Source organism: Melospiza georgiana, chromosome 3 (assembly GCF_028018845.1).
Source record: "Melospiza georgiana isolate bMelGeo1 chromosome 3, bMelGeo1.pri, whole genome shotgun sequence".
In the NCBI taxonomy this organism is placed as follows: domain Eukaryota; kingdom Metazoa; phylum Chordata; class Aves; order Passeriformes; family Passerellidae; genus Melospiza; species Melospiza georgiana.
Window position 1 is genome coordinate 16,966,511 of NC_080432.1, and position 14,588 is coordinate 16,981,098.

At 53.5% G+C, this 14,588-nt stretch overlaps 1 protein-coding gene across 2 annotated transcripts in view; it reads left to right on the plus strand.

Moving 5' to 3' along the window:
- The window catches only part of LOC131080897 (phosphofurin acidic cluster sorting protein 1-like), a 55,031-nt gene extending 40,471 nt beyond the window's left edge, over positions 1-14,560 (plus strand). The window contains exons 4-25 of one of the 2 annotated variants that reach the window (XM_058019543.1): positions 245-370; positions 544-706; positions 852-943; positions 2,904-2,984; positions 3,755-3,814; positions 4,398-4,549; positions 8,354-8,447; positions 8,754-8,825; positions 9,113-9,243; positions 9,367-9,499; positions 9,610-9,714; positions 10,942-11,048; positions 11,325-11,479; positions 11,578-11,688; positions 11,776-11,878; positions 12,219-12,251; positions 12,617-12,659; positions 12,751-12,793; positions 12,878-13,019; positions 13,103-13,326; positions 13,519-13,632; positions 13,724-14,560. In XM_058019543.1, coding sequence (XP_057875526.1) covers positions 245-370; positions 544-706; positions 852-943; positions 2,904-2,984; positions 3,755-3,814; positions 4,398-4,549; positions 8,354-8,447; positions 8,754-8,825; positions 9,113-9,243; positions 9,367-9,499; positions 9,610-9,714; positions 10,942-11,048; positions 11,325-11,479; positions 11,578-11,688; positions 11,776-11,878; positions 12,219-12,251; positions 12,617-12,659; positions 12,751-12,793; positions 12,878-13,019; positions 13,103-13,326; positions 13,519-13,632; positions 13,724-13,839 — 2,400 coding nt within the window. In that variant the 3' untranslated portion in view covers positions 13,840-14,560. The remainder of the gene's footprint in view (positions 1-244; positions 371-543; positions 707-851; positions 944-2,903; positions 2,985-3,754; positions 3,815-4,397; positions 4,550-8,353; positions 8,448-8,753; positions 8,826-9,112; positions 9,244-9,366; positions 9,500-9,609; positions 9,715-10,941; positions 11,049-11,324; positions 11,480-11,577; positions 11,689-11,775; positions 11,879-12,218; positions 12,252-12,616; positions 12,660-12,750; positions 12,794-12,877; positions 13,020-13,102; positions 13,327-13,518; positions 13,633-13,723) is intronic. The other variant, XM_058019544.1, reaches the window with a different exon arrangement.
- The last annotated feature ends 28 nt before the right edge of the window (positions 14,561-14,588 follow it).

The window sequence follows — 14,588 nt, forward strand, 5'->3', positions numbered from 1 at the left end:
AAAGGCACATCCTCTGTGGAAGAGCCTGCTGTGGTTGGCCAGCTGCTCCATTGCTCCGGGGATTGTTTGCTGGACATTGGGGTTTGGAGGATGCTGGGTAGGTGCAGGTGGCCTTTGAGGGGCACCTCAAAGCTCAGCAGGTCAGATCCTGCTGTACATCAGCATTGAAGAAGAGTTTTCTACCTGTGTGTCGTGCTGAGCCTTGCCCTCATGCTGCCATTTTCTGTGTGCTTCCCTTGCCCAGTACCCACACTTCCTGAAGAGGGATGGCAACAAGCTGCAGATCATGCTGCAGCGGAGGAAGAGGTACAAGAACCGCACCATCCTGGGCTACAAGACCCTGGCAGTGGGAATCATCAACATGGCTGAGGTACAGCGTGCTGGGAGCAGGGGGCAGTCCCACACGGCCTCCTGTGCCAGCTCTGGGCAGGGTCTCATTGCTGTGAGAGTTCTGGCTTGTTGGCTGGCTGTAATACAGAGAGGGTGGGCTGCCAGCTGCCATTGTGTCACCCTGTCATGGAGCTTGTCTGTCTGTCTGTCTAGGTCATGCAGCACCCAACAGATGGTGGGCAGCTCCTGGGCCTCCACAGCAACATGAAGGACGTGAACATTCGAGTGGCTGAAATCAGCATCTACTCTCTGTCCAGCCAGCCCATCGACCATGAGGATGGGAACGTCCCCTCAGGTCCTAAAATCAAAGCTTCAGGTGTGTTCAGTGCTCAGAGCTGCAGGCAGACATTGGGGACACATTTGGGTAACAGAGTGTGTCCCCAGCACTGCCTGCCAGTGCTTTCCCTGGAGCCATGACAGGCACCATGCTGAGCTGGGGCACTTGCACTGTCTGCTTTCAGATCGCTCCCCAGACATTGATAACTACTCTGAAGAAGAGGATGACAGCTTCTCCTCAGAACAGGAAGCCAGTGATGATGCTGTGCAGGGTCAGGTAAGGGAGGCCTGGCAAAGATTCTTTATGCCTGGTCCTGTTTCTGAGGCAAGAGTCAGGTTCTTCATCATCCTGAGCCCTCTCATCCCCCTGTAAACATTTGGCATTGTTTCAGAAGGCTGAGAGCTGTAATACCTCACAGCAAAAAGAAGGTTGACAGCAGTGGTCTGCTGTCAAGTCCATTGTAAGGCAAGGGACTTTGGAGAACCATAGAGCTCATCTGTCTGTCTCTGGAGCTGTCTGGTCTGCAGCAGAAAACCCCTGCTGAGCTCTCTCCATCTTGCACCATGATTTTCTCCCTTCTCCCTGTGACACCAGGTCAGAGACTCCTCACTGTCTGAGAGAGAACAGGGATTTTAGGAAGAAGTAGTTCTGAAAATGATCAGAGGCGGCAGAGCCATCCCAGCCCTGTGATGAGATGTGTCACTGCTGTTTGCTGTGCTGTACTCAAGGCCATGGAACACCTTGTGGAAGTGTGCTGATAAAGCACAGGGACAAACCCCTGGTCAGACTTGTTGTGGTCTGAGGGTAACTGAGGTTATTGGGGCAGATCAGAGTGAAGCAACACTGGATGACCAGTGTTTATAAATATATATCTATATGACAGGTTTATTTCAGAACAACTTGGTTGCAATGGGAAGGAGCTATGTGGCCATTTTGGTTATTATTACCCATAGTAATACAACGGTATAAAAGTGTAAAGATACCACTTCAGAAAATATAACAGAAAAAGAAAGAGAGGTAAAGAAACAATAAGAGTAGATAGTGGAGAGAGAAGACATCACCAGCTGGGGATTCAGATTTGATTATTGCTTGGTTGAAGTGATGGTTGTAGTCTTGCTGGGGGAAGCCTCAAACAGGGAGTTCAGTGGTTAATGTGCATTCAGGTTTAGGTGGGAATGCCCAGGTACCTCCACTGGAGTGGGGACCTTTACACTGTCTAATGTAACACTGTGGTTTATGTGCAGTCCTCAGGTGAAAGGCCTCAGGAATGAGTCTGGGGTGCTTGGGGTGGGTAGGGGGGTGGCCTTTGATTGTTTGGCACCTTCTAAGACTTGAGAGTTCTCTCTCACTTCAGTGTAGTTGAGCCAGTTATGCCACATCAGAAGGGATGAATACCTTCAGGCCTAAGGGAGGGGGAGATGGGGGAGGAAGTTTTACACCTGAGCCAGTTGTGTAAGGGAGGATATTGGTCTGATGAAAAGCATTATCCTGTCCAGCAGGGCCTCTTGTGGCCTCTTCCTTTATCTGGCTCAAAACCCAGCTTGTTGCTAAACTGAAGTTGGTTTGTCCTGGTCAATCTCTGGTGATGGGTACTCACCCCTCTGCACCTGGGCTGTTCCTAGGCAGATCAGAGGCTTCTCCACCACACATCCAAAAATTCTCCTCCTCCCCTTCTGTTTGCTGGGCTTCAGCAAAGCACACCTGCTGCTTTTGGTTAATGACAAATGGCCATTTGTTCAAGTCATTAACCATTATCACCATTATCATTTCAGTCTCTCACAAGGGTCCTCCAGATTACCTGTCCCATCATGCTGGGTTAATACAGCAGGAGCCCATGTCCCTGGGAGTTGTGCATATTGTTATATTGTTAAGGCTAACCACTGGAAAAAATGTTTCTTTGTGATTCCTGTGCTCTCTGAGCTAACTCTGGAGAGGGGAGAGCAGGAGAACAGGGAAGCAAATGGGTCCTGAGGAGGCTGTGTCTCCTCTTATCTTGCTGATACATTCTTCTCTGAAGGGGCCTGGGGATAGAAATGCTGGGGAAGAATGTCTGAAGGGGAACAGTGCTAAGGAGAGAGAAGATCCATAGAGAGAGGTAGCAGAAAAAGACAAGATTTTGGGAGCAGAGTGAATCAAAACTTTTCAAAATGGAGGGCAAATGTGAGTCAGGAAAATTTTAGGAGGTGCTGCTCCATGAACACAGTTGTTCTAATGTACTGTGACTTTTTGCCTGCAGGATCTGTTTGATGAAGAGGATGACTTGAGGAAAACCAAGAAATCCAGGAGGAAAATGAGCCGAACCACATCAATTGGCAGAGTAACATCAGCATTTACAGCATGATCAAAGGGATGGAAGGGATTCACTTTCTCCCCTCTCTGAAGGCAGTGAGGGGTGTTGGGAAGGGGAGATGCTGGTGCAGAGCAGTGGAGAGGGCCCTTGGCTCTGAGAAGGAGCAAAACTCTTGCCATTAATGAGCTAGCTTGTTGCTCAGAGCTGTATCCCAGTTCATGGTCTGTACTGTGTTCAGCCTGGCTTTGTATCAGTGGTGATCTGTGTGCAACAGAGTTTTGACTTGCTGCTGTCACATGGTCTCCTTCCTTTCTTGAGGAAGAGGAGGGTGGGCACAAGGAAAGCTGAACTATTAGCACTCCTCTGCATGTCTGCAGAAGGGAGGAGCTGCTCTGCCAGACCCTTGCTCTCCAAACTTCTCATCCCTGTTGACTTCAGCCCTGCAGATCCCTGGCCACCTTCTTCCTGAGTTTGTTCCCCATCTTTTCTTGCTTGAAGGCAGTATTGTTCAACCAGGTGGTCTGGGGAGAAACAGGATTTAAATGAAGTGCTAATTCAGCCTGTAGCAGGGAAAGTATGAATCCTTGCATCCTCCCTCATGCCCAGACTGTGGCTTCTTGTGGAGTTCAGAGGTAGTTCCAAGTCCTATAGCAAATTTAGAGAGAGAGAGAGCAATCATAGCTGACCTTGGACCTCTGGACAGCATGTCCAGAGAGAATAACCATGGCCTGTATGTTAGCTTGGAATGTGGTTTGATGGTTTTGCTGATCTTTTTTTCTTCCTTTCTTTTGTTTTAGCAACCAAACTTCAAGCAGAAATTTGTGGCTTTGCTGAGGAGGTTCAGAGTGACAGAAGAGGTAAGAAGCAGGAAAGCTGCCCCATCTGGCAATGTCACCTGCAGATGTGTTGGTGTCAGAGTGCAGGTTCCCACTCACTGGGAGCACAGGGTTTGTGAGCACAGGGATGTGCCAAATGTGGTGTGAGACATGGCAGAGACTGGGACATGGCTTTTCCAAAGCCTTCTGCCTCAGGAAAGCAGCTCTGGGCCTTGTGCTCAATTCAAAAAGCACCTTCCTGTTGGGGAAAGAGGGAAGAAGAGTGCTGACTCTGCACCAGGAGCTGGCATTGCAGGGCCAGTCCTGTCCAGTTAGACTGACTGCAGGCTCACATCAGCCTGTGCATGGCTTCTCTTGGCTGACAGCCCAGGCTAAGTGTGTGCACAGCCAGTGAAGGTCCTCCCAGGTGTCCTAACTGCCAGCAAGTGTGATGGGTGTCTGAGACTCCTCTGGATGTCATGGCACCCTCCTTTGGCCCAATGACAATGTCACTGGATGTGCCTCCCTGAGCTGGGAACAGTGCCATGGTGTGCCTCATGACTGACAGGCAGCTTGTTCATGGAACTCCATATCTCCTCACTGCTCTCTGGGCTTGGTCCCACAGGTCCTGGACTCTGACCCTGTAGACCAGACCCAGGAGGTGGAAGAAGACCTGGGCTTGCTCTATGACAGCCTGGAAGAGTGCAACAACAGTGACAGTGGCCCGGAGATGGAGGACAATGAGAGTGTGCACAGCACACCCAAGCCCACCCTGAGGTAAGGGTGGCAGGGAGTCCATGGCCAGCAGCACAGCCTGTGGGACCTGGAGAAATGGTCTCCAACACCTTTCTGCTGCTTGGGCTAATGCAGGCATTGTCTTGTCTCCACTCCCATTGCCATCTGCTATTGGCACTTCTGGCTCCTCAGTTAAAACTGTCCATTAAATCTGATTTCCTTCACATTTAGTCTCATTTTTCTGCCAGCCCAGCATCTGACACTGATCTGCTGGTAAAGCCCTATTTGATCTAAGCCCCAGCTGCTCCCAGCTCTCATATCTTTCTGCCAACAATCCTGGTGTGCTCTGGGCTCTCCACACTGAAGCATGCCTGTCTTTTGAGCCCTTTGTGACTGCTTGGGCCAGTCCCTGTGAGATGTGCATGCTGTGTTCCCACCCTGTGTGGAAATGTGATTGGCAACCAGCAGTGCTGCTCCTCACCCCATTCCCCAGGCACTGGGGACTTGCTCTGCCAAGAACTGCTGACTTAGCACAGGGGTCTCCGGGATCCTGCAGGGAAACCAGGCTTTGCTCCATGTCATCTGTGCTCACCTGGCCTCTCTGCTCATGGCTTTTGTGCTCTTGTGCTGTCTTTTTGTGAAAAGTTGTCTTTTGTTGTCTTCTACTTGGCTGCATCATAGTGCACTTGTAGTCAAGCCAAGCTCACTTGGCATTGTTGTTTCTATGGTTTTATATATAGATTATAGGATCATAGAATGGCCTGGGTTGGAAGGGACCTGAGAGATCATCTAGTGCTAACCCCCCTGCCATGTAAAAAAAAACCAACCAAAAAATAAACCAAAAAAATCCTCCCATGTATATATAGATTAAAAATATTATTTGGTTGGTATCCCCACTGAAGGTACTTAGCAGGAATAGCAGACCACAGGCAACCTGAAATTAAATCTGCTGCATTTTGGAACCCATAGGCCACTTGGGAAAAAACAGAAGCATGATAGAAGTTGTATTTTACACAAACCCACAAGTTATTGTGAAGGAGGCAGCAGGCACATGGGCAAGCTGCTTAAATTATCTGCTGGAACTCCAAAAGGAGTTTCACATGGTCTCTCCTCCAAGGAGACAAAGGTGCTGTGGGAGAAAAAGGAGTCTTTCTGTGGTCATATAGTGGTTTATGTATATAGACTGTGTGAAACTGTAAGAAAAGTCTATTGAGAGTATTTAAATGTAAAGACAGACCTCCACCCTGGTTCTGCAAGTGCCTGCTTGCAAACATCTGCTCACTGGAACAGCTTTCCAGAGTGAGTGCTGGTTTGTGCTGGTGCCCACCATTACAGTTCTTCCTGGAGTATTTGGTGCTATTCCTGAAAGGACATCCTAAAGTGTCTCTGGTGCCTCAGGTTCTGGCAGTGCTGAATGTGTATCCCTTGAATTCACAAGGGAATACTTCACAAAGTTCTGGGACTGTATTTTTTCTAAGGAGATGTGGAAGCTGCCTGCTAAGGTGTTTCATGTAGACTTCATGGTTCCCAAGTGCTATGTAGCCTTCTCAGGGGGTAAATCACAGCCTAGCCTGTAAACTTGAGGTGATCCTCACGTTGGATTTCTTGTCATGGACAGCCTTGCTGGACACTGTAAACATCTGTGTGAAGCAAGGAGGGCACTGATGGTGTGCAGCCCGCAGCAGTGGGAAGGGGCTGGTGCCCTGGGTTGGGCCAGTGGTGCTGAGAGCTGATCCTTTTGATCAGCCAGAGGTCACACAGCTCCAGTTTGCTCCTCACTGGGGCAAAACTGGAGCTGAGGCTGTTACAGGACCTCAATGAATGAGCAAATATCTTCATAGATGACTGGAAAATGGGTGGGACAAGGGAGGCTAAATTCATTTAGAACAGGAGGCTGTGCAGAAGGACTTCACCTAAATCTCAATCATGCCTGTAGGAGGAGAGCATTAAACTGCAGAGCAGGAAATTGTAAAAGGGCTCTGTGCTTAATGTGATATCCTTGAGGGGTGAAAGCTTCTGAATTGCAAGTGAGAGAGGGCACAAACAAACACAGCTTGGGGAAGGGGGAGACAGCCTGATTTAAATGGAGTGTTGAAAGCCAGAGGAAGTATAATATAATCTAGACACATCCAGTGTCTTAGAAAAAGGAGGGAATGAATATACCTCTTTGTGATGCCAGTGGCATGAGGGGTATGTCACATTCTGGTGGGGTCACTTGGGACAGTATAGAGGAGTATGGAAGAGATGCTGGTTGAGGGGTGATCTATCAGAAAACCTACATGTTTTTCTGGTCTGACTCTTAAGTTACTAATGTAATCTCTATGGGTTGAATTTCTGGCTGGGAAAGGCAAGTGTAGAGTAATGACTGCACAGAGGGGTGACAATGCCTGAGATTTTGTAGCAGAGGATGGAGGGGAAGAGACAGAGGAAATACGTTGGTAAAAGGAGATGTAATTTATATACCAGTGTGTGGCCTGGAAAAAATGTCCCACCAGGGCACTATTGTGACTCTAAACCTGAAGCAACCTGGTCACAGAGCCAGTGAGGGGAAAATCAAGCCTTGACTTTTCCCAAGCAGTGTGTAAACACTGCTGCTGAAGAGCTGCTCTGTGCAGGAGCCATCATTTATTTACAGAGGTGGAATGTCCTTTCAGGAGCACTAAAACCTGACACACACTGTTGTCCCTGGCACTACAGTGTGCTGTATACAAATGAGGAAGCATGCTAGAAGGAAAATAAAAGGAGCAGGCAGGATGAGATATCCTGCAGGAAACTGCAGGTAAATCCTGGTGAGAAAAGTAGAAAACAATGGAAACCCACTCTGATAGAGTACTAACAGAAGAACTTCTCTATATCTTATGCCTCAGTGGCCATCCCTGCAAACCTGCAACCTCATGGCCCTATCTGCAGGAGAAATATTTCCTGGGAGTTAATGAGCACATACACAATGCTTAGAGGGAAGCTAGCTCTGATCTCCTGCAGCAAAGTCACACATTGCAGGTGGATTCTGGTTGCTGTGAAGGTCCTGGGAAAACTGGCAAGTGAGATCCCAGTGATAGACTCCACTTGTTTCCTAAAGAGTGGTCTTGGAGCAGCCCACAGGCTGTGAAAGGGGTCCTTGGCAAAGAAATCATGTGTGGAAAAAGGGTAAGCAAAGGTGGAAGCTTGCACTGTAGTGGTGTAGACTGTCCTGGCTTCCCCAGGAATGTTCCTGTGTGAACTATGGTGACTTGAAAAGAGGACTAGGAGCTGCACTATGCAACTCTACCAAAATGTCAGCCCAGAGACCGAAAATTTGGCAAATTTATGTATTGTGCTACCTGAGGTGTGATTCTGTGTGCAGTAGTGAGACCTTCAGAGCCTTGGGAAGGGGAAGGAGAATGCTGCATTTGGAAGTGTGCAGCAGGCAGAGACAAGGAGCAATCCCTGGAAAAGGGGAGGCAGAAGGGAAGGCAGCAGAAGTCTGAGGAAGCAGAGAGGTTTAGGGACACTCTGAAATTGTGGTGTTAACAGAGACTATACCAGTGAGCTGGGGCAGAGTGGCAGCTCCTCATCTGCCCTTCAGGGGTAGGGGATCACCTGAGGCAGAAGGCACCAGGAGCCCCTGCCCTGAGCTCCCAAGGTCACAGGGCACTGCTGACAGCTCTGCTCCTCAGCTGTGCATCACCCACACACCTGGCTGTCAGGCCCTGTGTCCCACTGAGGACCTCTCCACAGAGCTCTGTGCTTGGGACAGGCTGGTGGGGGTGTGCTGGGGTCATGGTGACTTTGTTCCTCTCTTATTCCTGCCTTTTTCTCTCCCGTCTGTCTGTCTGTCCGTCCGTTCGTCTGTCTGTTTCTCTGCAGGCGTTTCTTTGAGGGAGTCTCTCATTCTGGTTCCCAGACTGAGATCGGCAGTCTGCACAGCCAGAAAGGGCAGGATCAAGAGTCGGGCAGCCCTGTGAGTTACACCTCCACCTCCACCACCATCTCCTGCCCCTGTCCCTCCCCAGCCAGCCCAGCACCCCCACAGCACTCTGAGACCACAGCTCCTGCCTGGGGCTGCTCCTTTCCTTCTTTCCTCCTCTTCTTCCCAGCACAGGCAGGCAGGTAGCGATGGGGGACATCCTCTGGGGCCGCTCCCAGAGATGCCCTGGGGCTCCCCTGTGGGAGCTTGTGTTCTGTGAGGCCAGGCACGGGTCACTCACTGGCAGCTGCCCTGCACAGGGTGCTCCATCCTGCTCTGACCCCATTCCCTGTCCCCCAGGACGAGGCAGAGCAGCGGAAGCCAGGAGCACAGCGATCGCAGGAGGAGCAAGGAACGGAGGTCCCTGCAGTGGTGAGTCCAGGCTGTGGGATGTGGAGCTCTTTCAAAGCCCAGCTTGCTTTCTGGAGTACCAGGGGTGCCCACCAGGCTGGGAGCAGTGCTTAGGAAGATGAGTAGATTGTGCTGGAGAGCAGCAAAAATTGAAGGAGTGTTAGGGTTTGCAGGACATGGACCCTGCAGCCTTGGCTCTCTGGGAGGGCCACCAGGCTTCTCCTGATGATGGGCACCCATGGGTGCAGGGCTGCTCCTTGTTGGTGCTAGGAGAGCAGGGTGTGTGAAGTGACTCTGTTGGCCCTCAGGAGCTGACATCAGACGAGTCCTGTTCCCGGCTGACTCCCACAGAGGCTGCCATGAGGGAGGGCAGCATGGACAGACTGCCCCAGCTGGGCTCTGGGAGCAAAACCGAGCTCCCCAGTGCCGTGTCCCCCAGGTAAGGCAGCTGTGTGCCCCCTCCCAGGGCTGAGCAAGCTCACACTGGCTCCCTGATCTCAGATGGGGTTAGTGGAGATGGGATTTCCTCAACAGTTTTGCCTCTCCTGCTTCTCCTTCACAGCAAGGCAGAGAGCAAGCAGCTGTGGCGTCCCCGCAGCACCTCCGTGAAGGACAGGCAGAGCTCCAAGGTACAAGGTGGCCGTGCCAGCAGCCTGGACAGTGAGAGCTCTCCAGACTCATGGCATAACACCCAGGTGAGCCCACTTGGAGGTTTCTCATCCAAGAGCTGCCAGGCCTTCAGCCCTGGGTGGTGTCCAGGGTGGCTGAGTGGGGTTGGTTAACCTTTGTGGTGCTGCTGTCCCAGGTGCCTCGAAAGTCTGTTTACGATCAGCTGAACCAGATCCTGGTCTCAGACGAGCAGCTCCCCGAGAGCATCGTGCTGGTCAATGTTGCTGAGTGGCAGGGGCAGGTGAGTGGGTGTGATGGGAGCTGTCAGCAGGGTGGGTTCTCCCAGTCATAGCAGGGCATCCCAGGGAAACTGTAACAAGCTGTGCCCTCCTCTCCCCCAGTGTGGCCCTTCCTTCAGGGAGACAGTGCAATTACAGGGTGCTGAGTCACATAAACAAGAGTCAGGTGTGTCTTCTCCATCACACAGCATCACTGGATCCTCACAACATGATCAGTCCCAGAAAGGCTGGCTAGCAGACTGTGCCTTAGGCCCTAACTGTTTGCTCCTGGCTCCCATGGGTCAGAGCTTTGTTGGATTCCCTGAGAAAGAGCTCCCTTCCTCTGTGGGCATGAGGCCCTGGGAAGCAGCAGAGGTATTTCCCACTGAGAGATGGAAGAGTGTCACCTCCCAGGGAGCATGGACTCCATCATCAGAGCAGGGTGGGGTGTGAGGACAGGCCCAGTCCCTGACAAACACTTGCCTCCCCCATAGCTGGAGCTCTAAAGGTGAGCAAGGAAATGCACATGTGTGCAAACATGCAGTTAGATAAAACACCTGTGAGACCCCTTCAGGATGCTGCAGCTACATCTGGCATCCAGAAAGGGGTGCTGGTAAATTTTGAGACAGAAGAAAGGGCTTAGTGAAAGGTGGTGATGTCTTGACTCATTCAGGCCATGCATTCTTGGCTTGTTCACTTGTCCTGGATAGGGAAAAAAGGATCAGTGCCCACTCCCAAAATCAGCCTCCTTGTCCATCTTGGCTGCTTATTTTACCACTATTGAACTGTATGCAGACACCTGAAGAGACAGAAGGATTTTGGAGTGCCACAGTGGGAGAGAGCAAGAAGAGGGAATGAGTAGATGCAGAGTGAGCCTAGAGCAGGGCCCTGCTGTGGAATGGCAGAACTTAAATCAGACGGTCCCTGGACCAAACTGCTTATTTCAAGGAATACAGCCTGGTTCTTGGGACAGTTTTGCCCTTGCCATGGCAGTGCCACAACAGTGACTGCTGTGCTCAAAAGCAGGAGCAAGGGGCTGTCTGACCCCTAGAGCAGAGCTGGGAGGAGCAGGGATGCTCAGGATGCTGCTGTCAGTCACCTGGTGGTGGTTTCAGCCTCCCTGCATGGCACAGACGGGACCGGCATCCCAGCTGTAACCTGGGGGTACAGGGCTCAGGGCAGGCATGGGCTGGTGCTGGCCAGCACAGCCACGTTCCAGGGTGCCTTAACCTGAGCTCTCTCCTTGGCAGTACGTGAGTGAGCAGCTCCAGGCGCACAAGCAGTTGGTTGTATCCACGTGCTCCGTGGCAGACATCCAGGCAGCCTTCAACACCACTGTCTCCCGCATCCAGCGATTGTGAGTACAGCTTGGGCTCAGCATGGTGGCACTGGATGGCTTCAGAGAGGGGCTGGGCATGGCCCTGGCTCCCCAGGGTTCGCTGGGGGTTGTGGACAGTTTACACTCTGCAGAGAGTGGAGGGTCCCAGTACTGCTTTTGCCCATGGCAGTGCACACCAAGCTGGATGTTCTCAGCAGTGGGTTTTTGTCAGCTGGCCTGGCAGACTGTGTTCCCTGGCCCACTGCTGAGCCACTGCACATCCCTCAGGGTCTCCTTTTCCTCTCCCTTTGGCAGCTGTAACTGTAACTCCCATATGCCTCCCCCGGTGAAGGTGGTGGTGGCAGGGGACCAGAGCTACCTGAGCGTTGTCCTCCGTTTCTTTGTGGAGCAGCTGGCCAGCAAGACATCTGACTGGCTCAACTACCTTCGCTTCCTGCTCGTGCCACTGGGTGAGAGCCACGAGGAGCCCAGCCCCAGGGCAGGGCTGTCCTCTCCCACCTCCCCAGACTCCCCTGCCTGCAGCCAACACTGCCCTTCTCCCCTGCAGGCTCTCACCCTCTGGCCAAATACCTGGCCTCGGTGGATAACAAATACAGCACTCTCTTCCTGGACACGGCGTGGCGGGAGCTGTTCAGCAGGGCTGAGCCTCCCACTGCAGGTGAGGAGCGGGGCAGGCTGGCACCAGCAGTGCCCTGAGGGACAGCCCAGCTGCCATGGAGGTCCTCATGGCTCTTTGTGCCCGCAGACACTGTGGACATAGCAGGCCGTGTTGCCCAGTTCATCGCCGGAGCCAGCCTCTCTCACCAGCTGCCCATCTCTGAGGCCATGCTGACCTACAAGCAGAAAAGGTGAGTGTGGCCCCAGGGTGCCTGTCCTCCCTCATGCAGCCCCGGTCTGGGACGTGCCCAGGACAGGAATGAGGGACACGGGACGTGTGAGTGAGGCCCTACGTTGCAGTGAGGAGCAGCGTGGTGCTGAGGGAAGCTGGGGTCCCTCAGCACCATTCCCTGCCACCTCCCGGTGTGCTTGGCCCCTCCAGTAGCTGTGACTGTGACAGCCCCAGTGGTGGGGGCCAGGGCTGGGATGGGCTGGGTGGGGCTGCAAGCTGGTACTGTGCTGTCCGGGGGTTGATGCTCGTGTTCCAGCTGCACTCTCACCTCTCCCTTCTCTTGGTTTCTGGCACCCAAGGAAGAGAAGTCTCTATTTTGATTTTTATATCAGGTATTGGCTTGTGCTTGCTGTGCCGCTGCCTGGCCCCTCCCTGCCTTTCCCTATGTGCGTCCATCCGTCCCTCTTGCTGTGCAGAGGAGCCGTGACCCCACAGAGGGGCAGGGCTGCCCTCCCGCATGCAAGCCCTTTCCCAGCACTGGAGGGGACAACTCCTTGCCTCCTTGTGTAGTGTGCCCTGTGCTGCCATGTGGGGGACAGGGGGCCTCATGGGAGGGAGGGCAGAGGAGATGGTCCTAGTGGGTGTGAGCCAGCAGTGAGCCCTACAGTGCAGGGCTGCCTGGGCACAAGGTCAGCAGTCACACGGCAGTCGGTGCTCAGCACACCCAGACCCTGACCAGACTCTCTTCCTTCTGCAGCCCCGACGAGGACTCCTGCCAGAAGTTTGTCCCCTTTGTGGGGGTGAGTGAGTTGAGGGGCCAGCAGGGGCTGAGGGGAGAGGTGCAGTGCACAGTCCTGCTGATGCTGGGTATCCTCTGGTTTCTCTTTGCAGGTGGTGAAGGTGGGCCTGGTGGAGCAGTCTTTCAGTGCCTCCGGTGAGTCCCTGGCAATGCCTAGCTCTCTTTTCCACAGGCTCTTTGTGTCTCCCAAACCCTCAAACCCACGCTTTTCCTCCCCAGTGGACTCGGATGATGCCACAGTCTGCACCCCCTCCCTGCTGAGCTCAACACCAACCCCCAGTATATCTGTTCCCTATGGCAAGGAGACCATCTGCACCCCACCTCCCTCTCCGTCCGTCTGCAGCAGCCTCTCGGGAGCTGGGTAAGGAAACCAGGCCCCCTCAGCCTGGGGCAGGGGAGCAGGGGCACCACCTGTGTGCTCCATGTGCTGCCCCTGTTGCCCAGGTCTCCGAGCCCTGGTGTGGAGGTGATGGGCCTGCAGGTGGATTACTGGACAACCCAAGGGCCGGAGAGGAAGAAGGAGGGTGACAAGAGGGAGACGGGTATCAAGAACACCCTCAAGAGCAACTTCCGCTCGCTCCAGGTCAGCCGCATCCCCAGCACCGGGGAGCTGGTGCCCCCCAGCACCATGGCCATGACCGTGGTCACCAAGGAGAAAAACAAGAAAGGTAACCAAGCCCACTCTGGGTGCTCTCTGCCTGTGGGGCCACAGTGCTTTGTGGAGAGGGTGGGGGAGCCTGCAGGAGGGCAGGGCTGAGATGTGGCCCAGCAGGGCTCAGTCAATGCACTGGGGCAGGGGCTCCCACTTAGGGCCAGGTGGGGACATCCTAACATTGGTCCTGTGTGGCCTTGGTCCCCAGTGATGTTCCTGAGCAAGAAACCAAAAGAAAAAGACTTGGAACCCAAAAGCCAAGTCATCGAAGGGATCACACGCCTCATCTGCACAGCCAAGCACCAGAACACCATGTTACGAGGTGAGGGCAGGTGCCAGCCCCTTGGGGCTGTACTGGGGCAGCACAGGCTGGCTGTGGTAGGGCTGTGCCTCACTGCAGCCTCTCCTCTCAGTCTCCATAGATGGGGTGGAGTGGAACGATGTGAAGTTTTTCCAGCTGGCAGCACAGTGGCCAACACACGTCAAGTACCTCCCTGTGGGCATCTTCGGCTACTCGAAGAGTGTGTGAGACATTGGGGCATCCCTGGAATGGAGCTGCAGTGGGTTGCAGGAGACAGGGAGATGGACATGCTCTTGTCCCCATCTCCTGCAGACCAGTCCCTGCCTGCTCAGTGGGGGGGGATACTGCACCTGCACCCTGTGGGCCAAGACCCGTGAAGGTGAGGCCAGTGAGACCGGGTCCATGCACCCTCCAACACCAGCCAGGACACCATGCCATCTGCCTCCCATGTCCCCCAGCAGCAGCCTGGGACAAGGGTTGGCACCAGCCAGCCAGCAGGGCCCCAGGATGGGCTCTGGGCCCCACTCTCCACAGATGCACCTGCCAGGCCAGCCCTGTAGCCAGCCAGGGTCCCAGCTGGGCTGGACCCAGGCAGGTTCCCCAGTGCTGCAGCCAGCCAGACTGCTCTGTGCAGGGGCAGGTGCTGAGCAGGGCCCACCACCCCTGTACCACCCTTGCCAGCCCCACTGCCAGCCTTGCACTGCTGTGCTGGCCCTGCCCTCTGCAGCACAGCCTCAGCAGCTTTTCCAGTCCCCCTGCAGCCCTGCTGCTGAGGCTGTCCTCTTCATGTCCCCATCCCTTCCCAACCAGCCCTACCCCAGGGTGCTGCCAGCTGGAGGTGTGGGGTGAGGGCACCTGAGTTTTTTTTTTACAAGATTCTATTTTTTTTAAATTTATTGTATGGTTACTTTTCGGGATTAATTTTAATAAATTAATGCTGTTACCATTATGGCAGGGTGTGTGTGTGTGTGTGCCCT